Below are 27537 nucleotides of genomic sequence, written 5' to 3' on the forward strand. Positions count from 1 at the left end.
GAGCAAGAACGAATTGAAAAGGAACGCCTTGAACAAGAGCGAATTGAAAAGGAACGCCTTGAACAAGAACGCATTGAGGAGGAGCGGATTGAGGCAGAGCGAATTGAGAAGGAGCGCATTAGACATCTGCAAGAAGAAGCTGCAGCTGCGATTGCAGCAGAGATTGCCAATCCCTCGAAATTGCTAACCAAAAATGGTTCCGGATCTGAGGATCAAGGGACTAGCCAGGACGAAGAACCCAAGCCTAAAGAGAAGGCCAAGAAGAAGAAGAAAAAGGGTTCCAAATGAGCATGCTAGTTGTTTCATACATGGTCATGTCCACTAATTTCAAGAGACTCTCTCTCTTTTTTTTTTTTTTTTTTTTTTTTTTTGGTTCAACATCCTTCTCCACTTCAAATAAACTCAATCAAAGAATTTTCTCTCATGGTGGTTAATTGGTTTGATACGCATATGGGCTCTATGACAATTACTTATGACTGTGTGTTGCCACCGCATAAATATGCAGTTGGTGCTCTTTCCCTTGTTTCTTTTCTTCACATTATCCTTCCTTTCCCTCTTTTCCCTCTCTCTCTTTTTTCAGGATTTTTTGTAGTCATGGCCATGGTCTCTCAATCATCAATCGATAACCCATATCTTAGAAAGCTGCGCCCTCGAATCACACGAGATTGTTTGAAAATTGACCCTACAATTAAAAAGGTGCATCAGGATACAGTCTTCAGCATCCCTGAGTTAATGAGTATGATCACCAGCTATCTGACGCAGAAAGAACTCCGAGCACTTATCCGCGTCTGCAAGTCGTGGAACAACATCTGGGCGCCTCACCTCTATGCAACAGTTACTCTTCACAAATATAGGCGTTCGCACAAGTATCCCTCGTTGCATGTTTATGGGGAATATATCAAGGGTCTAAGACTCCAGAGCATAATTATGAACAGCATCCTCCACATTTTAGACCACACCCCCAATCTTCAATCACTCTCGCTCGAATGGTGGACAGCTTCCATGGACCTTCGTAAAATTACCGCCATGGCACCCCAGCTCCGAACCTTACAGTTTTACTCCTACAGAATCTCCACCCAACCCTCTGGGTACACTATCGCTGCTGCAGCTACACTGCCCAACCTTGAAAATCTCATTTGGAGAGGGAATATAGTACGCCTTGACGACCTCCTTCTTGTCCTCAAGTCATGCAGCAAACTCAAGTCTCTTGTTTTATTGTCAGTCACTATCGTGGATAAGCCGTCAATCAGCGAGGATACGGAACAGATGACCGTAAATACCAACCATTCAAGTATTGCCATAGCAGCGGACGATGACTGGAGAAACCTGGCCCTTCGCTCAATCACCCTTGACACGGTCTCGTTAGGTCCCACTGAGATATCTTGGGTTGAGTTGAAGGATCCTCATCCTACTCTTCGACAAATCTTTCTGCGTCTTCCTAATCTCACACATATCAGATACTCCTCCATGCGCAAGCTTACGACTGCAAGCTGGGACTTCATTTTAAAAGGCCGCTCTGGCCTGCAGTGTGTGGCGATACATAGACCTTTTGCGATTATCAATACTGGGGAAAAAATCATTATGGCCTTGGCCACAAACTGTCCAGATTTGAAGGAACTTAACATCGACTTTATTTCAGATGCAACAGATGAGAGTCTGGCAACTCTTATGCAAAACGCACGTCGATTGGAGAAGGTCAGCGCCAAGCAAACACGCTTCGGACCTTTAGCAATGAAAGCGCTCATAAATACCCCTACGGGAAATAGTCCCACCAACACCATTACCGCTGCTCACATGGCCTTTATCAATAACAGCGCAACCCCGTCACCAGTATATAACCTCGTGGAACTCGACTTTCAACATTGTCTTCAAGTAACAGATACAGTTGCGGCTTTGGTTATGGAGAATTGTATACGTTTGCGGAAATTGAATTTGTCGCAGACTTGCGCAGGAACAATTGAGCTTTATCAAGGAACTAAGCCATGGTCAGTTGCTAGTACACTCCAAGTCTTGCACATTGAAGTCCAACCGCGCGGTTACCAAGGCCCAACCCCTGGTCAGGCTTGGAACAATCAGGAGCATGAAAACATTACCCATTACACACCTGAGGAGCAATCAGTTATCAGGGAGCGACTAAAAACATTAAGATCTTTGAAAACGTTGGAGATGTCTGGACGCGCCATGGAGTTGACATTGCTTGAAGACTTCTCGTTTGCGCCTAATCTTCGGCGAGCGATCCTTGCAATCCTTTTTAGAGCTCGAGCCAATCATAATGATTTTAAACTTGTTCGGGCTAGAGTGCTGGAATGGGGTGCGGCGGTCTTTCCTGGGTGGATCCTTCAGGCTGGATCGGGATTCAGTAATTTTGGACCTCTTTTTATGCTCGGAGCTTTTGCTGAGAAAGAATTTGTATACTAGGAAAAGGATCGCAGATATAGAGGCAGATAGTAAAAGGAAAGATACTAGAGATATAGAAACATAGGGAGCAGCAAGAAGTGGTTGATTAAAATGTAAGACCAGTGACCTGTACTGATGTACTATTTACTTAAACATCGGTAAAAAAAAAAAAAAAAAAAAAAAGTAAATTTTGAGTAAAACAAAGTATATTTCCAGTAAGTACTTAAATAATAAGTAAAAAATCAGTAAAAGTAAATGTTCAGTACATCAGTACAGGTCACTGTGTAAGACTTTTCACCAAAGCTGGTGTCTATTTATTTAAACTTGGAACTTTTTTTATCTCCATTACAAACCCTATTACAGAGGAGCTTGCTCATGTGCTAAATGGGCACAACAGACATATTTTATTTATTTATTTATTCAAAGATATTAAGAGAGAACGCAGGTTTTAATAACCAAAGTTATGCCAAGGCACCCATGGGGTCAAAGGCTGGAAGAACGTGAACTTCTTGCTGGAGAACATCCAAGAATTTTTGGGGAACAATGTCTTTCTCCAGCACAACTTGATACACAAACTCTGTGAACCAAGCATCACTCATAGTTAAATAGCCCTTGTCGCCTCCGACATTGCCCCAACTGTTCTCTACTCTCCATCGAACAGGCTTGCCATCCTCATCCAGATGAACGCCGGTGAAGACCATTGCATGGGTCATCAGTGATTCACCATGGATCAGACGCTCAGCTTTAGTCATGTTGAAGCTAATGTTGAATGCAAGATCATACTGGAACAGTTTGGGGTCGAGGATGCCAGCATCGCGGTGAAGATATTTACCAACATCTGCACCAAACCACACAGGATTGCCTTGCTGGAGCTTTTTGATGGCCAGTTCCTTCAGATCCTCGATTGGCGCGTTCACATAACGGATAGGACGCCCACCAGCAATGTTGCCAAGATATTGGACGGTGTACAAGGAAAAGTATCTGTTGCGAGGGTCGTTGATGATCGAGACTGTATCCTTTACAGGGTAGCCAACGTGCTCCTTGAAGTAAGCCTGAGGGGTCAAGTCCTTGAATTCGTAAAACTTCTTGTCTTTGTTCCTGAAGGCCCAGGTAAAGGGTTTCTTGGGTGGTTCGCCAAGTGTGATGGCCATGATGGTGTAGATTTCTTTCAATGCCCTGTCCTTCTTTTGACGCAGTTCCTCCAATGAATGACCTTGGGCAGCCATACGTCGAAGTGCGACAGCATGGTCTCGGAGCTTAGAGAGGACGAGCTGGTTAAGCTTTCCAGAGTTGGATGAGCTGAAAGATTCTGGGTATATAGATTTCGGGACCACACCATACCGCTCAATCAAGTTGATGAGCATATCCCATTGGCCTCCATCACTAATAGGTTCTTTGAGCAAGTGTTGAACCACGCGATCATTGACATCCCTATCACATAAATCGATCATGCACTCCAAGAACCCTATAGCAATGCAAATAATGGAAGTAAAGATTAGCTGTCAGCGGGATAGGACAAGATCGGGCAGATGTTGCACAAATCAGGACTAGCGCCCATTTGCAGATGAGCCTTTTTTTTTTTGTTATTTGAACACTTTACAGTTGCTCTTCTCAAACTTATCCCAGAAGAATAGGTATCCTTGCGAAAGCTCAAACTCATCAAGGTTGTACTTCTTGATCACTTCAAGTCGGAAGACATTGAGTGCTGCAAAGATCCAGCATCTGCCTGAGCTCTTCTGGTTGGTGACCACAGCCTCTGATGGGATCTTGGTATTGAAGACATGGTTATCATCAACGAGCACATCACGGTTCGTGATCAACTTTGAAAAGTCAAGTGAGTGTGCCGCATTCTGAACCATCAAGTTCTTAGGGTCAGCATTGAACCCCTCACTAAATATACACAGTTACGAACGCATGAATACTTGTACATTTATACATATTTCGTGAATCATTTTATCGCTCGTGTGAAAAATAAAAAAAATAAAAACCTGTAGTCTTTACCTTAATGCTCGCACCTTATCATCACGCAGGACTGCCTTACGATGGTTAATACCCTCTGGCTCTGTTAGGATTGGGTTAGACTTTGTGTTGAGACCAAGCTTCATATCGGAGTAGTAGGCAGGCGGATTATTGTTATTGCCTGAAGATATAATTGAGGATGAAGAAGACTTGTAGGAGGGTAGGTTGGGTTTCGATAATCGTTTACGGGAGATGGAGGCGTTATCGGTGAGGTTGATATGTTTGGAAGAAACGCAGCCCATTGAGAGATAGAAAAATGGGGAGGGTTAAAGAAGAAAAAGGAAAAAAAAAAAAAAAAGGAACAACACGCCAAAGGAATTGAAGCACTGGATGAAATCAAGTGAGGAAAGGGAAAAGAAAACAGAAAAGAGAAAAGAGAAAAGGCATCTCTCCATCCATCGAGACTTTTTTAAAGTGTTCTAGACTCATTCATATCCATTACAGTATAAGGATGCCCGTAAGGTCAACGAAGGGTGGGATTGGGTGCATGGATTGTATATTCTTCCCATCTCACTCCATCTGAATCTCCTGCTCCAACCCATAAAAAGATACGATCATCCATCCTTTCACACGCTTAAAGCTTATTGGGTATATGGAGTGTCCTCGTGACACTTAATTCATGCAGTGACTAGTTCAGGGACAAACGCCTCCGCATTTGGAAGACAAACTCTGTTGCATGAGCGCCGTGTAGAAAAGATTGTGGCTACATAACCTTGAGGACCACAGAAAACAATTAGGCTCGTCACCCTGCAGACGAGCCTACGATGGACGATGGTTTGTGCCCCGCGAAAAAAAGAGGAAAGAGGAAAGAGGGAAACAATGAGCATTTTTCTCATTATTTGGGCGGGGTGTTGCCCTCCTGGATGTTCCACATCTTTCTTTTATTCACACACTGCTGGAACTCATCACTTCGTGTAAACAAAGACCAATGAGTCCCAACAATGCTTCTTCTTCATCATCTTCACCCCAAAGCGCTGAACAATCTATCACCGATGTCATCACTGCTCTTCGAAAAGAAATTGACGATCTGCGTCGTCAAAATGATGAACGTCGTGAAACAGGGCGCAATCCACGCGTTGTCAGTGAAATATTTTAGACAGACAGGTAGTAACAGGGGAACAGAATAAGATGTAGGAACACGCATCACATCCATGGGGTATTTATTCAAAATCGTATCTAAGTATAACTACAAGTTTGTCTACGAGCACCATACATAGAGTAACCATGGTACAAACGTGTATAATTACTACACCCCCACTACGCTCGCACTACGCCCTCACCTGCTTGTTATTATTTACACATGGGGCGTGTTTTTATGATATACAACCCGTTTGTATATATTATTTTGTGTACATAAACTATATTATCTTTTTACATGGGCACACATCTTAATTTTTATGTAACGTGTACTGTGAAATATGCAACAGCCAGCAAACAGACAGCAGCAACTCTTCACTGGTAGGATGGTTAAAGAGCTCTTTACTAAGTCACACATTACCACTTTGGAATGGCCTCCGAATTCTCCTGACCTCAAGCCTATCGAGAATGTATGGGCCTACATAGATCACCGGCTCAATGGATACGAGAAGGTACCAAAGGGTCTAGATGAACTATGGGAAAGACTACAGGATATCTGGACAACTATTCCACCTGACTTCCTTCATGGACTATACGAAAGTATGCCACGAAGGGTAGAGGAGCTTCATCGCAGGAAAGGAGGTCATATACACTACTGAAGCACAGAAAAAAAATACAAATAAAGCAAAGTTACTGATTTTCTTCAATAAGATGCCAATAATTGGCCTTCATCTAAACTTCCAATTAGCGACAGGAGCTCATTGGCATTGTAGTAGGAGTGACATTGTCGATAGTCGAATTCACTACGGAAGTTTCATTGTCGACAAGCAAGCTCAAATTGGAGAAAGGAATGATAATGTCGAAATTCTAAAATCATTGAATGACTTTTGATGACCACTGTAGTGGGTCCAAAATTGCTTCACTCTCAACCATAACCATTATCAACACAAAGGTGTGCTCCACTCGTTTTCTGTTTTTTCGTTTGTGATTTTTTTCTACATTTCACACAATAACTCGATCGCAATCTCACAACGCAATGTACAATTTCACTTCCCCAATTGAAATGCCTATTTTTTTTTGCATTTAAAGATAAAATAGGCTTGCTTCTGGTCAGAGTTATTCTTCACGCATAGGCCATTACCAATGCCCAGTACCTGGTTATTCCTTTCGATTAACACCCAAACCTCTTACAAAAACACGAGAAGAGCGAATAAGAAAAAGATGAATGAGGAAATAAAGAAAGAAAAAGAAAAAAAAGAACAGAAAAAAGATGGAAAAAAAGATTGTTTCTTATACACAATGTAACAAAATAAAAGTAACTTACAGGATATCAGACATCCCTTCTAATTCATTCTTTAGCAGGCTCGTAACCGGCCTGAGGCAAAGCCGCCGACGTTGTGACCGCGAATCTTTTCTTCTCAGGCTGCTGCGTACAAACATTGCCTATTAGCGGGAGTTCTTGACTTTTTCGACTTAGTTTTTTTGGAGGGCTTACTGCCCGCTGTCTCATAGTGATTCTGGTTCCTTCTTTCAGCTCTTGCACCTTAACTTCTTTATTTTTTCAGCTCCACTTCTTTTCTCCTTCAACTTTCTTCCCTCTCAGATATACACAAGTAAAATAAAAGCAAAAATAACAAGATTAGTAAAACTTATTGACATTGGCTTTGCACTTACTTTGGGTAAGAAAGAAGGGAAGAAAGTTGAAGGAGAAAAGAAGTGGAGCTGAAAAAATAAAGAAGTTAAGGTGCAAGAGCTGAAAGAAGGAACCAGAATCACTATGAGACAGCGGGCAGTAAGCCCTTCAAAAAAAACTAAGTCGAAAAAGTCAAGAACTTCCGCTAATAGGCGGTCACAACGTCGGCGGCTTTGCCTCAGGCTTACGAGTCTAGTGCCTAAAACTCCAAAATAGACGCACTTGAATTCTTTCTCTCCCACAATTGGTTCGTACTGATTGAAAACATATTTGTATATTTGAACATAAAAAAGAGTCGCTATTATATGCGACATGGGCCATGAAACATGGAGCATGGCATTTCTTTTTTGTTTGTTTGCCACTCACAGCTTTTTACTTTTGTTTCTGCTATTGCATGTTTCTTGTTTATCAAGGTTGCAATGCTTATTTGTCCCTTGGGTGTTTGATGCCCGAGCCTAGACCATTGTAGATAGACATGAGAGGTGGTGTCTTTCCTAAGAACATGAACAAGGTGGGAGATTCTTTGAATTGGGGAGAATGATTGACCCGCCAAATGGCGGACCTCAATATAATGTTGTTATCGGGAAATCAACTTCCCTCAGGCTGCCGGATTGTTGGGCTCAAGATGAATACTCGTAAATAGAGCGTCCATCATCTGGTCGCGAACTTTACTCTATCCTTATATTAACTGAATCGATTTTGTGTCACACCGAAAGAACAATATAAAAATAAACCATGTATATACAGTCGTGTAACCTGTAAAAACTCTGAGTATGATCTAATATTGCAGAGACACATGCGAAAGCTAAATTATTATTAAAAAAAAAAAAAAAAAAAAAAAAAAAAAAAAAAAAGTAGGCGATCATCCTGGTTCTACAGAGCTGCGAGATTCATCGGATTAATTCGCAGGAACAGGTACAAGCTTAAGCGAAAGCACCAGACACAAATTGTCTCGGATTATTCGATGGTATTCCAATAACCTTCATTCAAAGTCACAATGTGTCAGGACCACTTTTTAACAATTGACTTTTGTGGACCAGATATTCTGGATGCTATACAAATGCCCAACCTGAAACATACAAAACGGAAAAGTGTTAAGGTGAAAAAGAATCAGCAGGCCTCATTGTTATTAAATCAAAGCGGAACACTCTTATGTTTTTTTTTTAGCTCTGAAGAAAGGTGATCGGTATTGCCTTGTGCATATTCTGTCTTTGAGCATGGTCCAGCAATGTGATAAACCCAAAACAAAGTTGTATATATAATAATATGCTCTTATCCTCGTGTGTTTGAAGCCCGATGGTCCACTCCGCTCAGCTTTTTTTTAAAAATTATTTGAATCTCAGTTGAAATAAAGGGTTTATCAATTCCCGGTCTTGAAGATTATGGATTGTCCGTATCCCACGGCTTTTAATATTCCCTCAAACAGTTAAAGACGTCCTTGACAAGCCGCAACATGTGCTAATGATCTTATTTAGGCCATGTAGTAGCTCTTGACCTAATGCAACGGTCCATTTCCCAAGATATGATGCAATTCAAAAAAATAAAATAAAAATAAATAAAAATAAAATCCGTTTGCATAAATATCCCTCGCCTTTTCATTCTTCTTTTTTTTTTTTTTTTTTTTTTTTTTTTTTTCCCTCTTCATTCATCGTCATTACTACCTTTTCTTTCCTTTTCCCTTTTGCCTCATTTTTATCATCACTCAGCTCTAGGATTATCTAGGAGCATAAGACTCTTCCTTTCTCTCCCACTTTAATACTCCTTTATTCTTTCTCTATTTTCCTATTACCTTTCTTTCAGATTAGAAAAAAAAAAAAAAAAAAAAAAAAAAAACATCCTCACCATCCTACAGAAGCATCAATAACAACATTATCATGACAAAGTCCCTTACCATTGAAGTTGGCCCCACTGAAGTCCACGGTGAGACTAGAATCCGCCGTTCAGTTATGTCGCCTACAGATCTCATCTCAACCCCATTCGATGATATCAAGACTCTGTATGATGTTATTCGACATTCCGCCAAGACGCGTCCTAACATGGACGCGATCGGTTACCGTAAGGTGATCAAGATGATCGAGGAAGAAAAGGAGGTTACCAAAATGGTCGGTGGCTCGCCTGTCAAGGAGAAGAAGATCTGGAAATATTTCAAACTTTCTGGTTATAATTGGATGACATACAAAGACACACAAGTCGTAGTAGACAGCATTGGTGCAGGTCTCCGCAAGTTTGGTGTCCAACCCAAGGACAAAATGACTGTGTTTGGTGCCACAAGGTAAATATAAAACATCAGTTGTATTATGAAAAAGAGACAATGCAATATCTAAAAGTGTACAAGGCGAATGAAACATCCGACCGCAGCAATCGTCATCGCCATTAGTTCTTCAAAGCTTCAACAATTATGATGTGTGAGACAAGTTCAGATGACCCGTAGCCTGTGCGATTGGCGTTAACATGTTTTATTTTTATTTTTATTTGCTGATAATCTTAGCGCAAACTGGCTGTTGGTTGCACATGGAGCTTTTGCGCAATCCGTCACTATCGTAACTGTTTATGATACCCTCGGTGAGGATGGTTTGCTACACTCGATGAACGAGGCTGAAGTCGCTACTACCTACACCAATGCAGATTTGCTCAACACCATGAAGAATGTCGCCGGTCGATGCCCTACACTCAAGAGGATCTTTTATGATGGCGAGGCCAAGGCTGCAGACGTGATTGCGATCAAGGAAGCTCACCCTCACTTGGATATCATTACTTTGGAGGAGTTGAAGCAGATGGGTATGGATAACCCTGTAGAGAATGTTCCCCCAGCAGCTGAGGATCTCTGCTGCATCATGTATACCTCTGGATCGACCGGAAACCCCAAGGGTGTGCTTTTGACCCACGGAAACTTGATTGCTGCCAGTATGTTTTTGTATTCTTTTTCTTTTTTATTTTTGTCTTGACTTGTGTTCTTTGTATTAAGATTTTTTTTTTTTTTTTTTTTTTTTTTTTTCCATTTGTATTATAGTTGGTGGTGCGAACAAAATGCTGTCAAAGTACGTGCATGAGGGCGATGTGTTGCTTGCATACTTGCCCCTGGCCCACGTCCTCGAGTTCTTGGTCGAAAACATTTGCTTGTTCTGGGGAGCAGCTCTTGGATATGGCACTGTCCGTACACTCACAGATGCCTCTGTACGAGAATGTCAGGGCGATATCAAGGAGCTTCGACCTACGTTGATGACAGGTGTACCCGCTGTCTGGGAGACAATTCGAAAGGGAATTTTGACCCAGGTCCATAAAGGATCACCCCTGATTCAATCCATCTTCCATGGTGCCATGAATGGCAAGGCCTGGTGCCTTGACCGCAAGTTGAGCGGATTGACTGGTGTCTTTGATGCAGTTGTCTTCAACAAGGTCCGACAGCAGACAGGTGGTCGTCTTCGTTTTGCACTCTCTGGAGGAGCTCCTCTCTCACAAGAGACCCAACGGTTCCTCACCACGGCTTTGTGCCCTGTTCTTCAGGCTTATGGTATGACAGAGTCATGCGGTATGTGCGCCATCATGACTCCCGATGCTTTCCATTACAACCGTGTTGGATCGCCTGTACCCTGTACAGAAGTCAAGTTGGTGGACGTTCCTGATGCAGGATACTTATCAACAAACTCACCCAATCCTCGCGGTGAGGTCTGGATTCGTGGACCCTCAATCACATCTGGTTACCTCAAGAACCCAAAGGAGTCAGCTGAGTCATTGACAGCAGACGGCTGGCTTATGACTGGTGATGTTGGTGAGTGGCATCCGGACGGAACACTCTCAATCATTGATCGTAAGAAGAACCTGGTCAAGTTGTCACATGGAGAGTATATTGCATTGGAGAAGCTGGAATCAGTGTACAAGAGTACAGAGTACTGCAACAATATCTGTGTCTATGCTGACTCCATGCAGAGCAAGCCCGTGGCGTTGGTCGTCGTGAACGAATCGCTTGTGAAGGAGTTGGCGAAGAACAAAGGCATTGAGGGCGATTTTGAAGAATTGTGCCAAAACAAGGAAATTGTCAAAGCTGTCTTGGATGCTTGCAATTCTACGGGCAAGAAGGCTGGCCTTAAGCCCGCAGAGATGCTGCAGGGTGCTTACTTGGAACACGAGGAATGGACTGATAAAGGTGGTTTGTTGACTGCTGCGCAGAAGCTCAAGCGCAAGGATATCAACCAGAAGTATGCTGAGCAGATCAAGCAGATCTATGCTTCAAGCTAAAAAAAAAAAAAAAAAAAAAAAAAACTGTATCCATATGAATCTATGCTGTACGTAGTAGCCTCCAATGAAATATATTGTAATAAATACCTTTTCGTTCTTTGATTTCTAATATCCTTTTAAATATTTTTCTCTAATGTCTTTCTATCACAAATATCTCTTAAATCGTGCAATGAGTAAATTTGTCCATTGAGAAAGTACGGATTTCATCCTGTTTCCCTAGTAGCACCTACAAAGAGCTCGAGACAGCACTGACTGGGGAGATCAACCGTCTCTCTGAGTGAACAATCATAACTTTCATCTCTAGATGTTACAATTCCACTCATTAGCCCATATTTTTTTTGACCTGTTACAGACAAAGAGATAATGTTGATAATGTTACAACCTTTTTTTTAATTTTTATTATTCTTAATGAATGAGGGGAGAGTTAAATTAAGTATGGGAGTGGAGCGAGATAGAGACATCAAAGTCTTGAATTGATCGACCATCCTGTTGTATATCCATGTTATTTACACTTTGGCTCGGATCCGTAAAAGCTTTTTTTTTTTAGCTTCAAGTCGACGTTAGCGAGTATTTTTAGGTCCACAGTCTTGAATCACATGTATTCCTTTGATTGGTTAAAGTTGTGCCTCTGCCTCGATGGGAGCATCTTCAGGCTTAAAGCGGGCCTGCAAGAGCTCACGGATCTGGGGGTATATTTCGTCCGAGGTCTTCCCAGCGAGACTAACAAGGATGTTGCGTTGTTTATAATAGTCCAGCAATGGTTCTGTAAGCTCGTGATGCTTCTGTAGACGGATCTTGAATGTTTCCTACGTTCGATCCGTATCAATGAACAAAAAAAAAAAAAAAAAAAAAAGATTTTAGATGTTTAAATCTGAAGATTTCCTCAAACGTATTTGACATGAGGAAGAGGGTGTGTGTGACCCGACTCTTTTACAAATATTGCAATGTCTGATGATGACAGTTGAAAGTGACAGTGTGTCGGGTTCCACCGGATGAATATAGAAATAAGATTTTTTGTGTCTACCAGTCGGTTATTTCTTTTTATGGTCCATTTTTGGGCGCTGGAGAAAAAAAAAAGCTCCAAGTAGACTAAACTCTGATAAACGTATTGCCTCTTTCTTGAAAGTCATATCGAGTAAAGGCTTTCTCCCACACTTTCAGCCTTCCTTGAATCTTTGTCCTATCTTGATGTTTCCAAATGACATCACTAATGAGCCAATCACAGGCAAGAAAGTGCCGGAGAATAAAGCATGAAGGCGCAAAAAAGTAATAAAAGCCATCTCATCATCCCTTGAATAAAACCTTCTTTTTATGGCTTTTTCACAGTTGGCGATAATCTTTCCTGCAAAAGGGTACCTTATCCCCCTTTTTTTCTGTCTCTGATTTGGGACGCAGTGTGTTCACTTACAGGATTATCGTCGGGCCGGCGTTCCAAGCGTTCGCCAGTAATGTCGTCAATGCCAGGTTGCTTGGGTGGGTTGTAAGTCATGTTGTAGACTCTGCCGGAAGGGATGTGGACCCAACGATCTAGTGTGGAGGATAAGATTAAAGGACAAAAAATGTTACTTTATCAGCCGAATCAAGCAGGATAGAGTATTAACAGCAACTAAATAATAAAAATTTACCCATAATGCGTTGCAGGATGACTTCTTCAGGGACATCGAGATGAATGACAAGATTTAAGGGTTGGTCGCCTTCCTCAAGAGTCTCATCCAGGGCCTTGGCCTGAGTCATTGTGCGAGGGAACCCATCAAGAAGCCAGCTCTGGTGAGGTCCGATCTTGTTGAGTTCCGTGTCGATCAACTGAACCATGACCTCATCCGAGACAAATGCGCCGTTCTTCATCTCCTTAGCAGCACGCTTACCAATCTCGGTTCCTTGAGCAATGTTCTTACGTAAGAGATCGCCACTGGAAATACAGTCGACCTCAAAGTTGTTTTGAATTCTTACGGACTGTGTTCCCTTCCCCGAGCCCTATATAGTTATTAAGGGATTGAAATGTAATGGTTTGACAAGAACAAAATTTAGTTTATCTCTTGTTCATTGGCTGTTATCATGTGGGGAAAAATAGCGTGTCAGACAAAATAACTTTTTTTTTTTTTTTTTTTTTTTTTCGCACATGCAGCTTCAGCATGTGTTGATAGCAAGATTATCAGTATCAGGATGACATGTCTATCAACTGAATAAAGTGGAGAGGAGCTAGCAATCACGCACACCGAAGCTTATTCCTGGTCGTCATTCCCATTTTGTTTTCACAGAAATTCAGACCTTAGACTCCAGAAAGTAACAAGGAAAGAAAGAAATAAGATAAAAGGAAAAAGGATGATTGTCATGAAAAACATACAGGACTTCCAATGAGTAAGAGTCGAAGAGGTGCATATCCCTGGATCATCTGAGACATTCGTGATACAGAAGAGGAGGAAGAAAGGAAGCGGCGGGAGTTTTGGTTGAAAGAAGCTACGGCCAGCTGCGACCGAGCAGGGCAAGCGATGTTCAGCAGGGAGAATGCATGTCGAAGGGCCATTGAACAAGTTAATAGTGGGGGAAGCAAAGTGATAGGACAGGGAGATGAAAGAGAAGAAGAAAAAGAACAAAAAGAGAAGGGAAGGTATGAGGTAGTAGAAAAAAGTAGAGGGCAGGCGGAGTACAAGTAGGAGTAAGGATGAAAGACGGAGCAAAGAAAGACAGGAAAAAAAGAAGAGGTTTTGGAGTTGTTCTTTTAAAACTTGTCAAATAGAGAAATATCAAACGTTGTCAATTAAAAAGACAGTCCCGTCCACTCACTTTCCCCTTTTTTTGGAGAGACAGAGTGCCGATGTCTTCAATCTGAGTAACTTAAGAGGTGGTTCCCATGAAACCTTATTTTTTCGACTGATGTGTTATACTTTCCCACACTCAATCAATTAGACTATCATTCTTTTTTTTCTTTTTATATCCATTTAACCTACTACCTCTCTTTTTCTTTCTTTTTTCTTTTTCATTCGATTCATTCCTGGATTCATCTTTAAAGTCTCTTCCTCTCATTCTCATTCTCTTCATTCTTTCCTCCAGCACTTCTATTTTTTTTATTTTTTTTTTATTACCTTTAATACTGTTTGTACAACATAATGACTTCACACACAATGGCTATCAAAAATGACCCAAAGCAAGATCTGGACTTGTCCTTGACTCAGTCTAAAGCAAAATCATTTCTCAGCCCATCCTTTGCTGCCTACATGGACAATCAAGATCCTCTAAAGGAACTTCGCAATGAATTTGTCATCCCTACCCGAGGTGAAATCGCACCAGGTTTGTAATACGCATTGAGACAGTATTTTGAATCAACTGTCAAGTTTATTTTTATTTTTACATCATAGTCACCCATTCCTAATTTTCTTTATCCGTATTTACCTTTTTGTAGGTGCTGATCGCTCGAATGAGAGCTGCATCTATTTATGTGGCAATTCACTGGGTCTTCTGCCCAAGGCCGTCTCACGCTATGTAAACGAAGAACTTCAAGTATGGGGTGAAGGAGCTGTCAACTCTCATTTCAAGCACCGTTTCGGCCGTCCTTGGGTCCGAATTGAGGAAACTGTCCAGGAGCAATCCGCCAAAATCGTTGGTGCCAAGAAAGATGAAGTTGCAGTCATGAATACACTCACGTCTAACCTTCATACACTTCTTGCAGCTTTTTATACTCCCACGCCTGAAAGGCATAAAGTCTTGATTGAATCCAAGGCATTCCCCTCAGATCACTATGCGATCGAATCTCAGATTCGGTGGCATAAGCTCGATCCTGCCACATCTTTGCTTTGTCAGGAGCCTCGTCAGGGAGAATATTTGTTAAGGACAGAAGACATCTTGGAGACTATCGAGAAGCATGGCCACGAGATTGCTGTTGTTGCCTTCTCGGGTGTTCAATATTATACGGGACAATACTTTGATATAGAGGCTATCACTAAAGCTGCTCATGCAAAGGTAAAATGGCTATTTCATGAAAAAAAAAGGTAATATCCATGTCTCCTCTTCCATATAAACTAATGCATCTGTATCCTACATGCCATGCCCTTTGCTTTTATTTTCTAGGGGTGTATTGTTGGTTGGGACTTGGCCCATGCTGTAGGCAATGTACCTTTGCAACTGCATGACTGGAATGTTGACTTTGCATGCTGGTGCTCTTACAAGTACCTTAATTCGGGCCCTGGAGGCATCGCCGGTATCTTTGTGCATGAGCGTCATGCTATGGGCTTTGAACGCAACCGTTTGGCTGGTTGGTGGGGACATGACAAGAGCACGCGCTTTGAAATGATCAATGGTAATATTTTACTTGTTTGAGTTTTTTTTTCTCTATCTTTTTTCTTAATATTTATATTTATCCGTTTCTTTAAACACCTTATGTATAACTAGTATTCAAGCCGATCCCTGGTGCTGCCGGTTTTCAGCATTCAAATCCATCGGTCTTGACCACTAGCGCGTTATTGGGCTCCCTCTCTGTCTTTGAAAAGACAACTATGCAAGAGATGCGTAAGAAGTCATATTTGTTGACAGGATACCTTTACCACCTCTTGACCACAGAGTTCTCAACAGATGTGCTAGAGATCATCACGCCCAGTGACCCGGAGCAGCGTGGCTGTCAATTGAGCTTGGTCTTTAAGCATGGTAAGATGATGGAGATCTTTGACGGTTTGGCCGCGAGAGCTATCATTGGTGATGAGCGTAAACCCGATGTCATTCGTGTTGCGCCCACACCATTGTACACTCGCTTTGAAGACGTGCGTCAATTTGTTGTTGAGCTCAAGGATCTGGTTGCACAGGTCTACTACCTCGAAAAAGAGAAGTAGAAGTCATCTTCATCTTTGGTTCTAATATAAAGCGAGCAATATTAATAAAATCAAACTAATTGGCGATAGATATAGCAGAGATATTTTTAATATAGCTAAATATCCTATATACATATGTTGGTAAAGAAGTATGATGTGCGAGCCATGAATGTCGTCTTTAGTGCTTGCGTCTGCACCTGCAACAAGCTCATGATCACAGCTCGTCTTCCCTAGCGGATCGTTCAGCAGATTCCATCCCAGATTCTAGAGAAGGTGGTAATGGCAAAGATGGTATCGAGGACAAGAAAGTAGTGAATGTAGTGAAGAGAGAAGGAGGATTTTCCCCATTATCTCATTCTAGATAGTCTAGTGGCTCTTCTCGGATTTCATAAGGCGGAGTCAAAAGTCCTGAGAATGATGAGCTGGCTCCATAAGCTGTTCTGGAGTATGATGATGACGATAATGATGATGAAGATGGTGAAGAAGAACAAGTGATTGAAGACGTATCAAAAGGGCTGGTAGGGACTTCGATATGTTTATCTTTCCCTTTGCCTTGGTAATTTTTGACTTGGGTCCCAACGCTTTCTTCAAGTTCATCTTCGTCAACACTGCTTCTTTCAAAAGAATTTGATCTAGAGATTTCATACTCCAAAGGTAAAGGTGGAGTCACTGATGAGATCTCTTGCCTTGGTATTTCCTCGAAGTAATATATTTGATGATGTGACCCATCTTCCTGGACTTGTTCCAGCATCTGCGCCTGTGCCTGTGCCTGTGCCTGTGCCTGTGTTTGTACTAATTCCAAATCTTGAGAGTCTTGCTCTGTTAGACTTTGTGTGCCCTGCAATCCACCTGAAGAGTTTTGTTCATAGTCGAGATTTTCTGCTGTTATTGAAGTCGCCGTCATTGTGGATGGCTCTTCACTCAGGGACGGTAATACATAAGGAGGGGGCAGGAATGTCTCAAGGCTCCTGCCATAGAACCCGTTGTTGACATTGTTATTATACTCAGAGATGTAATCAAAGGAGGAATGTCTCCTGGATGCAGCAGACACAGATGCAAAATCGACGAGTTGAGCAGACGCGGCTGGCGTCAAGCTCACAGACCGATTAAGGGTTGCCCATGCATGTTGCTCACCCTGGAGGATAGGCGCCGAGCCTGCCAACGAGAACCTGCGAGAGTCATAGCTGCCTGTTGCATTAATAGGTGAATTAGGATTTGGAGATGTCATAAGTGGTGATGTCTCGGACGGCGAATACAAGGCAGTCTGATCTGGGTAACTCATTGCCATACCCAATACATCAACATGTAAGCCTGTTTCCTGTACCTCCTCACCCACCATTAGTAACAAGGTCTCTTCTCTATCTGCATACATGGGTAAAGGTAGGTCATCATCCTCGCTATCGCCATCTCCATCACCATGTCGAGATTCAATCCCATAAAGCGCGCCCCCAGCCCTCCTTCTTCCCCCACGAGGGCGGCGGTGTCGGTTAGTGAGATGGTTATTCAGATAAAACTCAGGGTCTGGGTGAGCAGGAGATCCATCAAGGTTGAGTGTTGGATGGATAGTCATTGGGAAGGACAGCTGTAAGTCGCGTTCCTTCGCCAGTGTCTGATCAAATTTGATGAGGACGCGAAGTTTATGTGTGACACTCAAGCTGTGGGGTGCAGGTAGGAGAGTAGTTTCGAGGACAGTATTAGGCTGCGGGATCTGTAGACGAGCAGGTGCGCGAAGTTGATTCCAGGCATGGGTGGACACGACATAATCAGAGCAATCATGAGTGACTGCGGTGCTGATGATCGTCGTATTCACCACGGGACTCGTCCTGCCCACGAACCTAATTTTAAAATTTAATTTTTGATTAATGAGTAACAGTTACAGTTGTCAGTTGGGGTCTCGTTTTTTTGTGATGTATCATGGTCAAATGAGTGCTCTGTTTGGAATTGGAGGGTAGAGTTTAGGCGCACTAAGCGCACTAAAAAGAATTTGGGCTACGGGTTCATGCACTGCCAAAGCTTACCTTTGATGCTCTTCCTCTACAATGTAGTATTGAATCTCTTTAACCTTGAGATGATCTTGCAATGTCCTCCAGCTGCCCTGGAATCCTAGCTGTAGGTCCTGTAATCGTCGTAGATCCAGCTGTCGAGGGACCTCAAACTGGAACTCAATTTTGTTACGACGCTTACCATGATATGTATGATCATCACTTTGGTGTCGTGATTCATTCATGTCCTGCCAACTTTGAACTCGGAAAGGAACTGACGTAGACATGTGATTGTTGACTAGTATGTCTTTTCGACTCATAATTAGTGTTACGCGGAGGGTGTAGATGATGGAAGCGTCCCCTCCAGCGGTTGTCTTCATGGGGCCAGAGGGAAGATGGCAGAGTTGACTAATATCAGTCGTTGTATTTGGCGGGGAAGAGTCATTTATGTTCATGTGAGATGGAAACTCTATTCGAAAATCGATATCGTTGACGCCTTGGTTTAGTTGATTTTGACCAAGACTTGTCTGGAAAGATGAGAGCGCATCAGATGGTACTGGAGATTGTCTCTGTTGTTGCTGCTCGGGTAATGACCCCACAGGAAAGGAGTCTGAGGATTGGAAGGTAACCGGGCTAGTGCTTTCGTTATTACTGTTGCTCCTGGTGATATCCCGTTGTGTTTGTGGAGGAACAGAGGGTGATAGGACTACGTTTGCAGAAACATGCTGGCTGGAGGAGGATGAGGTTGTAGCAGTAACGGCGGTAGGATTAGTCCAAGAAGGGAGCTCTTCCACAGGAGAAGCAAGTGAAGGGAGTGGTAATGAATTCGGGCGCTTGGTGAACATTGGATTATCGTAGGTGATCTCTTTAGAGACATCCAAAATGATTTGTTTGGCTTTGATGGTCCTGGACCCCTGACGATTCCAGACGCGCGAGATTCCGGTGGCGGTAACCACCAAGGATTTATAAGCGCATGGCCGCTTAGCGATGATGCGGACTTTGCCTGTCAAGGCGCAGGTAGAGGGATGGCCTACGCAAAGATCAATTGTAGACGAGTCAGGGATGATATCTAGGGCTGTAACCAGGTCATTAAATAGCTTTGCCACCATGGTATTTGATTGATTGAGGTTGATTGAAGGACAATAAAAAAAAAAGGAAGTGGAAATGGTGCCGTTGAGAGAATGAAGAATGGAATTAAAGGAAAAATAAAGAGTTGTACTTCTTTGGTACTTGTCGTGCCAATATGGAGCAATCTTTTTAAATATCCAAGAAAAGGGTAGGGAAAGGTATAGCAAAAGGAAAGAAAAGAGGAGGTATTATCCTGTGCTTTGGTCCCTTTTGTTCAAGTAGAGATTGATAAACGGAAATCTTGCAGAACAAAGATGACCGAAGTGATGCCGCGTGGAGAGGAAGCAATCTGAGTGCGAAATATACTCGGCGGAGCACGTAATAAGCAAGGGCAGTCCAAATGTACAATTGACAGGATACTGCAGAACTAAGTAAAACTTATACAAAGCATAAATTCAAACGGACAATGGACAATGAAATGAAGTGTAATGAAATGACATGAAGTTAAATGAGAATGAAGAGAAAAAAAAGAATAAAAAAAAAGAACGATGATGACCCAAGGGCAATAAAATATTAAAAAAGTGCTTTTTTGTTGTTGTTGCACACCAGGATTACAGCAGAGCACTGTCCCCATACACATGAGACCGGACACACACACACTTGTCCAGGTCCAGAGAATTATTGCATTTATTTCTGTTTGACCCTTTTCTTTTTTCCTTTCTTTCTTCCACTCCAAGGACACCTCACATAATAGAACGAATACTGTTTCGGTGCCACAAATGTTTATTTTGTTTTTGTTATTGAGCATGCTTTTTTTCGCTTTAAAAAACATCTTGTCTAGGCTATCTTTGTTCGCTCTGTCCGCGTGATCCTTCGCGTGCGATTCGACACAGGTCCCTCCGTTGAATACATGTACGGTATATATACGTGTATTGTAAGTGCCTGGTTGTAAAATATTCATCATGTCATTGCGACAGCCCTCCTGTTCGAATGAGGAACAAGCTGCTTTTGCTCTCTGGCAAAATGTACTTCCACATGTACACTAATCAAGATTTTAAAGAGGCTCACTTCTTTTTTTTTTTTGTGTTCACCAACAGGAAAAAAGCACAAGACAACTGTACGCTGACTGGCTGGAGAGAATCAATTTTCCCATGAATTCTCAGGAAGAAACATGCTTTACTTTCTGGTGCAATCCGACCCTTTCCTTAGTGCTTTGTACTTAGTGCTTAGTGACACTAATTAATGATGAATGCATTCATTCATATGTGTAACGCATCTCATCTCCAAAGAATGAGCGATCTACAAATCCCTTTGACTACGCCCAGCAGTGTAGCTCATGTGTTTTATGTATCCAATGGGATTCAAGCGTGGACTAAATATTTGGTTCCTCTTACATCTCTCCACAGCTGAAGAAAAAACAATGCTGCATTGCATGTGCTCATTTCCCTCCTTGTGTTCTGCCCTGGAGACACGGGCCTTTGACAGCTGGTTCGTGTTCAGTTGTCCAAAAAAAAAAACACACACACACTATCGAGCATCAGGCTTATTGAAAAATAAGATCGCCCACACGCTAAAGGACTGTCACATGTCGAAAGTTAAAAAAAAGGTGATGAAAGACAAGAGGTTGAAAAGAGGTAAATTAACTCCTCTTTTTCATTCTTTTTTATATTTATCCCAGTTAAGACCTCTTTCACCTATTGCTTAATCTAAAGCACCAAGGCATATCATTTTCATATCGCTTATCTTCATCGTTGCTAGTACTAATAGCGAGTAACATTAAACCAGCGAATAAAAGGGAAAAAAAGGGAAAATGGCCAGAATTAATCTTTACTTTGTTCGACATGGTCAACGCTTGGATCAAGTGGATTCTACTTGGGCAGGAACTTCTCCTTGTCCCCAAGATCCTCCCCTCACAGCTCAAGGCAAGGCGCAGGCTCGTCAAACAGGCAAATTGATTCGTGATTTTGCATATGAGAGTAGTAGCGCCGGTAGCAACAATAGCAATAGGCGTGGTCGTGAAATCTCTTTTGCTACCACCTCCATTACTAGACAAGGTGTATCCATACCCGCATTACCTTCACCGGCTAAAAATAGGAATGATCCGCAGCAGCAGCAGCAAAACTATCCACAAGTTTGGACACTACAACGACTCAGTCCACCAGAATCATCCTCTTTCAACCGATACCAACCGCAGCAGCAGCAGCAGCAGCAGCAGCAGCAGCAGCAGCAGCAGCAGCAGCAGCAGCAGCAAGACATCATTCCGGATTTGAGTCTGAATGGCAGCGAAAGCAACAATGGTCTCCCAAAATCGTCAAATGCCTCTGGGAGACAGCAGCATTTTGCGATTGTCACCAGCCCATTCTTGCGTTGTTCTCAAACAGCTGTTGAAGTTGCAGTTGGTATTCGTCAAGCCAGTAAGAACAACAGTAATAATGGTATCACAAAGAGTCATGATCTGGTCACCATCTCAACTGAACCAGGGCTCGCAGGCAAGTGAGAAATCTTTTTTTGTTTGGTGTGGAGGCGTTTGTTTGCACTGGATATACCTTGTATGCAGGGGGCTTTGCCTTTTTTTTTTTTTTTTAATATGATATCTTTTTTTTTTTTTTTTTTTTTTTTAGAATGGCTTTCGTTCGAGTACGTTTCTGAGCCAGTACCAAACTCGATCATTATCCAACGGATGCAAGAGTTTGCTGTCTCTAGGCGCGACCATGAGCAATACTATAACGTCGACTGGAAATACCAGGCCAAAGTCAGACAATTGCCATCTTGGCCAGAAACTCGAGAGGATATGCAGTCTAGGCTTGATCAGACACTAGACCATATCATTCAATTTTACACTACCGCAGCAGCTGGCGCGCATCGAGATCTATCTATTGTCATTATGACTCATGCATCCCCTGTCAATGCCTTGTTGGAGGCTTGTCTGCAGACGCCTATTCTAGTCCCTGTACCCAATTGCTCCATCTCCCGGTGCCGATGGACACCTTTATCTCTTACGGACGATGAAGCTTCTTCAAATGAAAGTGAGAGCGACGAAGCATTTATGTTCCCTGGCTCTACTCAGGGAGCCAACCTCCGTAATGGACTGATGCAGTCCAAACGCATAGAGGTCATTGCGGGGGAGGAGGGTCGGTGGCTGATAGATTATCAGACTTACACTGCACATCTGGATCGGGAGCACCGTCAATAAAATGTACATAATACCATCGCTGCTCGTAACATATAATGCTCGAACCCTTGAAGTTTAGCATTTGAACAAAAACAAAAGTATAAAAAAGACCTTAGTAGTTTTTTTTAAAAAAAAAAAAAAAGAAGTAGAACTAAAAAGTCCAATTTCTACAGCAAAACCTTTTCTTTTTATTTGTGTTCGCTCGTTTTGCTTGGACAATTGCTAAGTCAGCACATTTGCTTCCTTTCGTTCATTCAGCATCTGCAGGAACAAAACCATAATGTCATCAAACCGTGGGCATGTATTATGGTAAGGCCAAAACACTGACCTGGGTGCGGTTGCTGTTGCTGCTGCCGCTACTGTAGGTGATGACATTAATATATTGTCATAGTGCAACAAGGTTGGATCCATGTTTTCAATAATGAAGCTGGCATAGCACGGCACCAATGTCCAATACTGATACGCCCATTCAAACAGCTCTTGCACCGCTTGATTCGTATCCAGGTTAGCGATGAGTGCCAGTTGGACGAGATGCATCATCCTCATGATCTGAAACTTGGATGCAGTCTCGTAGAGCTCCCTCCAAGAGAACTCGATAACTTGTGTTGGGGCATCTGCCACGGATTCTTGCAAAGGCTGAGACTGAGGTTGCGATGATTGCTGCAAAGCTTGCGCCCCTGTACCTTCGAATGCTGGTGTAGCTCCGTCGCCTGTATTGTCATTGTTGCTGCCACTTGTGTTGGTCTCTCCTCTTTCACTGCGTGCTGGGAGATGGCTGTGAGAAGGGCCCTCACTGGGAGCAGATCCCGGCTGTCCATCGGAAGCATTGCCGCCTGTCCCAGCTCCTAGTCGGATAGGGGTAGCACCCGAATGTTGTTGTACCGCGCCTGGGGGCGATGAACCTGTCGTGACAGGAATATGCCCTACGTACATGAAGTGAAGTACTGCTCGGAATGCGTAAGGCTGGATATCATGTATCTCAATCTTAATCTTTGGAGGACGACCAAAGCTGTCCTGATCCTGCCTACCTTGCGGCTGTTGATGCACCCGTCGATACTGTTGTTGACGTTGCTGTTGCTGCTGAGGCGTTGTTAGTGATGGTGATGGCAGCGTAGGGTGGAGTGGTTGTGCATAGCCTTCCTCATCGATGGCAGAATGTGTTGTATTCGATGAGCTGGTAGACTCTTCTTGTCGCTGCTGGCTAGAGTTCGCATTATATAGGCTTGCAGACCCCTGCCGGTTAATGTGCTGTTGCAATAATGTTCGAAAATAGTCATAGTTCTCAAGAACAACACTATGGGCATGGAAAACTTCATCCGAGGGTCGAAGTGTAATTGTCACATCTTTTGACAGTGTATCACAATACAGTTCCTTAAGATTGCGACGGCAGTAAGCAGAATTTTGCTGGCGGGAAAGCGGCAGCGGCTCATCAGGTTTACAAGCATTAGCACATGACAACAACTCAGCTTCAAAGCTGGAAAGAGATAGTGTAAAGCCATAACTGGCTTCATTGTAGGTTATCACAGATGGATCAAGATGTACTGAGTAGAGGTAGGGAGAGCAAAATTAAAATAAGCTTGTCAAACGAGTGCCGTCTATTCAAGACTCTTCATGTAACTTTAGTAGTGCCCTTTTTCAAATACTTTACGTACTGTTGAGGCCGCCCTTCGCTAGTAGTTTCTCTCCACAAATCCGCTGTGTCATCTCTACCTGTCGACTAGTGTACCCGATCACTTGCACAGTCTTGAGGCTCAAAATCCTGGATCGGTGGTCTTTGAACGTTGGATTGATCGGACTCGGGCAGAATTGGATTCGGATTGAGGTTCGAATCCGCTGCTGGTGAACAATCTCCACAAAGACGCAATGCCATGATGGATTTACGCTTAGAACCGTTGTTTTTGGTTCTCCTGGGACTGTAGGTGTGGATGACTTGGGAATATCGACGTTGAGTGTCACTTCAACAAATTTCTCTTCTTCCTCAAGATCAAGCATGCTGACATCATGATCACCAGTGTTCTCCGCCTGTGGATAGTATATTGAAATAGGCGCCTGGGGCGGTAGGTCTGCCCCTTGTGCTTGACCATGAGGCCCATTCGATGACGGTATAGCGGGGATCGATCTTTGTGATGATGCAGATGCCAGCACTGCTCGGCCCGGTGATGAAGAGGAGTGAGGCAATGAGACACATGATACCATTTTAGACTGATTCCTGGTTGAATCACGCCTTGATGTCAATGATGCAGTTCTTTGTGTATCATGTGTTCTAGTTTGACTTGAGCTCGCGATAGTCCTAGGGAGTCCAGCAATATCTAAAGTGTTCCTCTGCATTCGCGTTGGGATCGGATAAGGATCACGACGGGTGTCGCGAATAGGTGCAGGCGTGATCGAGCGAAACCTTAACGGGGCATTGAGAGGCGCCAAGCTGGGACAGGCAGTTATCGATGGAGTTACTAGAGCCGGAATAGGTGGCATAAACGCATATGCAGCTGTGCATCTAGGCCCTTGTCGTGTTCCTGTTGCTTGTACACGGGACTGTAGGGAAGCAGCAATTGTGGACATTGGAGAGTGAGTTACGAGGTTGGACTGACCAAGTGATTGTTGCCTCGAGACAACTATGTTTGACCCTTGGTATCCCATGCTCTGTGACACTGGGATGATGGTGCACTCAGGGAAATCTTGTAATGAGGTATTGGATCCAATAGGTAACTGTCCGCCGAAGCGCGTAACCGCGGCATCATCGAAACGCGGAACAATAGTTACATGGGCGCCATTACCATCACTTACAACCTTTCCCGGCAACGGGCCGAAAGACGTCCTCAAATCTGAATGTATCTGTTGACTGATTAACTGTTCTGGTTGTGCTTGCCGAGATAGAGCGGCAGTATTAGTGAAACAGGGTTGGAAAGCGTTGGTTGCAGGATTGCTTGCCGGAACAATGACAAATGTAGACTGGCTTCTGGTTGGACTGGAAGCCAAGCCTTGGTGAGCCTGCCACTGTATCTGGCTGGATGAGTCTGCTGGATTGGGGTAGAAAGGAGCCGTGAGCACTTGCGGCTGTTGCTGATATTGGTAGCTCTGCGACCTTGATGCTTCCTGCCTACCCTGATGGTATAGTTGTTGTTCAAGGATATCTTGTTGTAAAGCATGGGACGACTGAGATATAGGTGGAGTAAAGATGTTTGTGTTGCTTGGCAGCGACATACGGTGCTGTACCTGCTGCAGCTGTTGTATCTGTTGCATTTGCTGTGTCTGTTGCATTTGCTGTGTCTGCTGCATCCGCTGTTGTTGCTGCTGTTGTTGCTGCTGTTGTTGCTGCTGTTGTTGCTGTTGCTGCTGCCGAAAGGGCTGAATATTCTGCGGGTTACTCATGATGCCAGTGATAGGATAGCAAGCGTATCTATTAAAGAAGCAAAAGGAGAGTGGAGAGGAGCCAAGAGAGTGCAAATTAGAGAGAGGTAACATCAAGTTTTTGTCTAGGCTAGGTTAGATGACTAGGCAACCACAACTTTTGATGGACCAATCACTTTGCAGCTGATCCAATTGGATACTTTATTTGACAGTTGACTGTTCTGGTGTCAGTCTATCAAATCAATCAATGCTCAAGTCAAAGCTAATTACTATACTTTTTGCAACTGTTCAAGTTGGTATTCTATTAATTATTTGTACCATTCAGAAAAGCAAGTAATGAATATAACAGGTAAAGTAAGGAAGAGTAAAAGAAAGAAGAAAAATTATGATATTGGTTGTGTAGCCACGGATTCTGAGTCTGGATGCACTTTTGGCGTGCTTGGGCTTTCTGTCAAGGACATGGATGCTTCAGAGGTTGGTGGAGCCAAATTCTCTGGCTCCACAGCCTCTACAGCTGGCAACGTTCCTTCTGCAGTTCCTGCGAATTCTGAGGAAATCTCTTGATCGCGGTGAATCAAGAACAGGCGCCCTCCGTTTTGTAGGACTTTATTAAGAAACGCTATCGCCTATAACGTCCGCCAATAAAAAGTGTGGAGGAATAATATTAGTATGTAGCCATGCTAAAAAGTTGGGGCTTAAACCACAAGGTGTGATCACTTTTTGATCCATACATCATCAAATCCAGCAAAGGGCGTCGGTTGTGAAAGCCTCGAATCCAAGTCGATAAATGCCCCATTAGAGAGACGAAGTATTCCAAACCAATGCTGTCCTTTCCAAAAGGGCAACCATCGAGTCATTGTAGGGACATGAACTATTAGCCCGAGCATTGAATCGTCCTGTTGGCTTAGGCATTCTGCAATATCTTCAGGGACAATAGAATATATATATACATAAAAATATCGTTGGTCAATATTAAACACATCCAGAATGGCCAGAGCTCGACAAGAAGAAAAGCTGGCATGTAAGGATGCTTACCTCGTCGAGCGTCAAACCACGATAGTGTACAGCCCTGTTGGTTCAGCGCCGCCTCAAGTACGGTGACATCGTAGTAGCCCATACCCCTACATGCAACATTGACAGTTGATAAAAACGAGACACCTTTTAGTTGATACTTTTAGTAGCATTCTAGCTAAACAGACTTGCTTTGTTTATGACTAGTAATTTACAAGGGGCTTTTGTATGGATTCTTCCATATTGTCCGTTGAAGACTCTCCTGTGCAACTTGACGAAGCTTCTCTGCAATCATATCTAGGTCCGATGTCGAAAAGACAGGTCCTTGTAACTGATGACACGTCCATTATCATATCATTTTAGCGAGCAAAAACATATAAGTCAATGAACACGATCTAAACATTTCTAACCACAGGATGTTTTATTCACTGATTCTTTTTTTTTTTTTTTTGGTAAGATAAAAAATCATAGAAATGTACCAAGTTGTTTAGTGTATGCTAGACTCGATGTAACGAGAGAAATAAGGATAAGTACATGTTAGATTTCTATGAGTTCACTCCAGGCGAAGCACCTCTGTCTGGTCACTCCATAAAAATAAAAGAGTACCTTGCCACACTGCCCCTGACTTTGACACTCATGGTAAAGTGAACGCGCTGATGTGATCTGTGCCATGAATGAATCAGCGAAATGAATAACGAATGAAATAATGTGAATAGGGGCTGGAAAGAACCTTTT

General features: G+C 43.0%; 9 protein-coding genes across 9 annotated transcripts; 4 read left to right on the forward strand and 5 right to left on the reverse strand.

Annotated features, from left to right (window-relative positions):
• Positions 1-594: 594 nt before the first annotated feature.
• BCR41DRAFT_373091 (hypothetical protein) lies at positions 595-2418 on the forward strand (the record flags this gene model as incomplete). Its single annotated transcript, XM_022026738.1, has 1 exon — positions 595-2418. One exon carries the CDS (start codon positions 595-597, stop codon positions 2416-2418), a length of 1824 nt encoding a protein of 607 aa, XP_021878574.1.
• A 263-nt stretch (positions 2419-2681) lies between these two features.
• Positions 2682-4709, reverse strand: BCR41DRAFT_359028 (peptidase C1B, bleomycin hydrolase). The gene is made up of 3 exons (XM_022025163.1): positions 4399-4709; positions 3998-4287; positions 2682-3862 (listed from the first exon to the last, which is right to left on the reverse strand). Exons 1-3 carry the CDS (start codon positions 4656-4658, stop codon positions 2859-2861), a joined length of 1554 nt encoding a protein of 517 aa, XP_021878575.1. The 5' UTR covers positions 4659-4709; the 3' UTR covers positions 2682-2858.
• Positions 4710-8991: 4282 nt separating this feature from the next.
• On the forward strand, positions 8992-11422 carry BCR41DRAFT_388513 (hypothetical protein; the record flags this gene model as incomplete). Its single annotated transcript, XM_022028012.1, has 3 exons — positions 8992-9458; positions 9675-10090; positions 10197-11422. The coding sequence occupies exons 1-3, from the start codon at positions 9061-9063 to the stop codon at positions 11420-11422; spliced, it is 2040 nt and encodes a 679-aa protein (XP_021878576.1). The 5' UTR covers positions 8992-9060.
• Positions 11423-12036: 614 nt separating this feature from the next.
• On the reverse strand, positions 12037-13823 carry BCR41DRAFT_399062 (adenylate kinase-domain-containing protein; the record flags this gene model as incomplete). Its single annotated transcript, XM_022029020.1, has 4 exons — positions 12037-12228; positions 12831-12949; positions 13048-13396; positions 13767-13823. The coding sequence occupies 4 exons, from the start codon at positions 13821-13823 to the stop codon at positions 12037-12039; spliced, it is 717 nt and encodes a 238-aa protein (XP_021878577.1).
• A 574-nt stretch (positions 13824-14397) lies between these two features.
• Positions 14398-16337, forward strand: BCR41DRAFT_359039 (kynureninase). Its single transcript, XM_022025164.1, has 4 exons — positions 14398-14710; positions 14823-15379; positions 15488-15716; positions 15809-16337. Exons 1-4 carry the CDS (start codon positions 14530-14532, stop codon positions 16240-16242), a joined length of 1401 nt encoding a protein of 466 aa, XP_021878578.1. The 5' UTR covers positions 14398-14529; the 3' UTR covers positions 16243-16337.
• Positions 16338-16426: 89 nt separating this feature from the next.
• On the reverse strand, positions 16427-19312 carry BCR41DRAFT_424374 (hypothetical protein; the record flags this gene model as incomplete). The annotated part of the gene is made up of 2 exons (XM_022030420.1): positions 16427-18056; positions 18240-19312. The coding sequence occupies 2 exons, from the start codon at positions 19310-19312 to the stop codon at positions 16574-16576; spliced, it is 2556 nt and encodes an 851-aa protein (XP_021878579.1). The 3' UTR covers positions 16427-16573.
• A 1642-nt stretch (positions 19313-20954) lies between these two features.
• BCR41DRAFT_424375 (histidine phosphatase superfamily) lies at positions 20955-22464 on the forward strand (the record flags this gene model as incomplete). Its single annotated transcript, XM_022030421.1, has 2 exons — positions 20955-21706; positions 21893-22464. Exons 1-2 carry the CDS (start codon positions 21082-21084, stop codon positions 22462-22464), a joined length of 1197 nt encoding a protein of 398 aa, XP_021878580.1. The 5' UTR covers positions 20955-21081.
• Positions 22465-22665: 201 nt separating this feature from the next.
• On the reverse strand, positions 22666-25812 carry BCR41DRAFT_424376 (hypothetical protein; the record flags this gene model as incomplete). The annotated part of the gene is made up of 2 exons (XM_022030422.1): positions 22666-23984; positions 24096-25812. 2 exons carry the CDS (start codon positions 25810-25812, stop codon positions 22666-22668), a joined length of 3036 nt encoding a protein of 1011 aa, XP_021878581.1.
• A 158-nt stretch (positions 25813-25970) lies between these two features.
• BCR41DRAFT_359041 (Josephin-domain-containing protein) lies at positions 25971-27514 on the reverse strand. The gene is made up of 6 exons (XM_022025165.1): positions 27409-27514; positions 27282-27299; positions 27018-27133; positions 26827-26912; positions 26523-26713; positions 25971-26417 (listed from the first exon to the last, which is right to left on the reverse strand). Exons 1-6 carry the CDS (start codon positions 27472-27474, stop codon positions 26175-26177), a joined length of 720 nt encoding a protein of 239 aa, XP_021878582.1. The 5' UTR covers positions 27475-27514; the 3' UTR covers positions 25971-26174.
• Between the last annotated feature and the right edge of the window lie 23 nt (positions 27515-27537).

This window comes from Lobosporangium transversale (genome assembly GCF_002105155.1).
Source record: "Lobosporangium transversale strain NRRL 3116 chromosome Unknown BCR41scaffold_36, whole genome shotgun sequence".
Taxonomy (NCBI): Eukaryota; Fungi; Mortierellomycota; class Mortierellomycetes; order Mortierellales; family Mortierellaceae; genus Lobosporangium; species Lobosporangium transversale.

What these genes read in the sequence shown, in the direction of transcription:
- BCR41DRAFT_359039 (XM_022025164.1), top strand. Translation starts at nt 14,530, where the DNA reads ATGACTTCACACACAATGGCTATCAAAAATGACCCAAAGCAAGATCTG. An exon ending in CCGAGGTGAAATCGCACCAG is followed by an intron (nt 14,711 to 14,822) that starts GTTTGTAATACG and finishes ACCTTTTTGTAG; the next exon opens with GTGCTGATCGCTCGAATGAG. An exon ending in CTAAAGCTGCTCATGCAAAG is followed by an intron (nt 15,380 to 15,487) that starts GTAAAATGGCTA and finishes TTTATTTTCTAG; the next exon opens with GGGTGTATTGTTGGTTGGGA.
- BCR41DRAFT_359028 (XM_022025163.1), bottom strand. Translation starts at nt 4,658, where the DNA reads ATGGGCTGCGTTTCTTCCAAACATATCAACCTCACCGATAACGCCTCC. An exon ending in GATAAGGTGCGAGCATTAAG is followed by an intron (nt 4,288 to 4,398) that starts GTAAAGACTACA and finishes GTGTATATTTAG; the next exon opens with TGAGGGGTTCAATGCTGACC. An exon ending in TAAGTTTGAGAAGAGCAACT is followed by an intron (nt 3,863 to 3,997) that starts GTAAAGTGTTCA and finishes GCATTGCTATAG; the next exon opens with GGTTCTTGGAGTGCATGATC.
- BCR41DRAFT_359041 (XM_022025165.1), bottom strand. Translation starts at nt 27,474, where the DNA reads ATGGCACAGATCACATCAGCGCGTTCACTTTACCATGAGTGTCAAAGT. An exon ending in GTGGTTTGACGCTCGACGAG is followed by an intron (nt 26,714 to 26,826) that starts GTAAGCATCCTT and finishes TTGTCCCTGAAG; the next exon opens with ATATTGCAGAATGCCTAAGC. An exon ending in CCTTTGCTGGATTTGATGAT is followed by an intron (nt 26,418 to 26,522) that starts GTATGGATCAAA and finishes CGGACGTTATAG; the next exon opens with GCGATAGCGTTTCTTAATAA.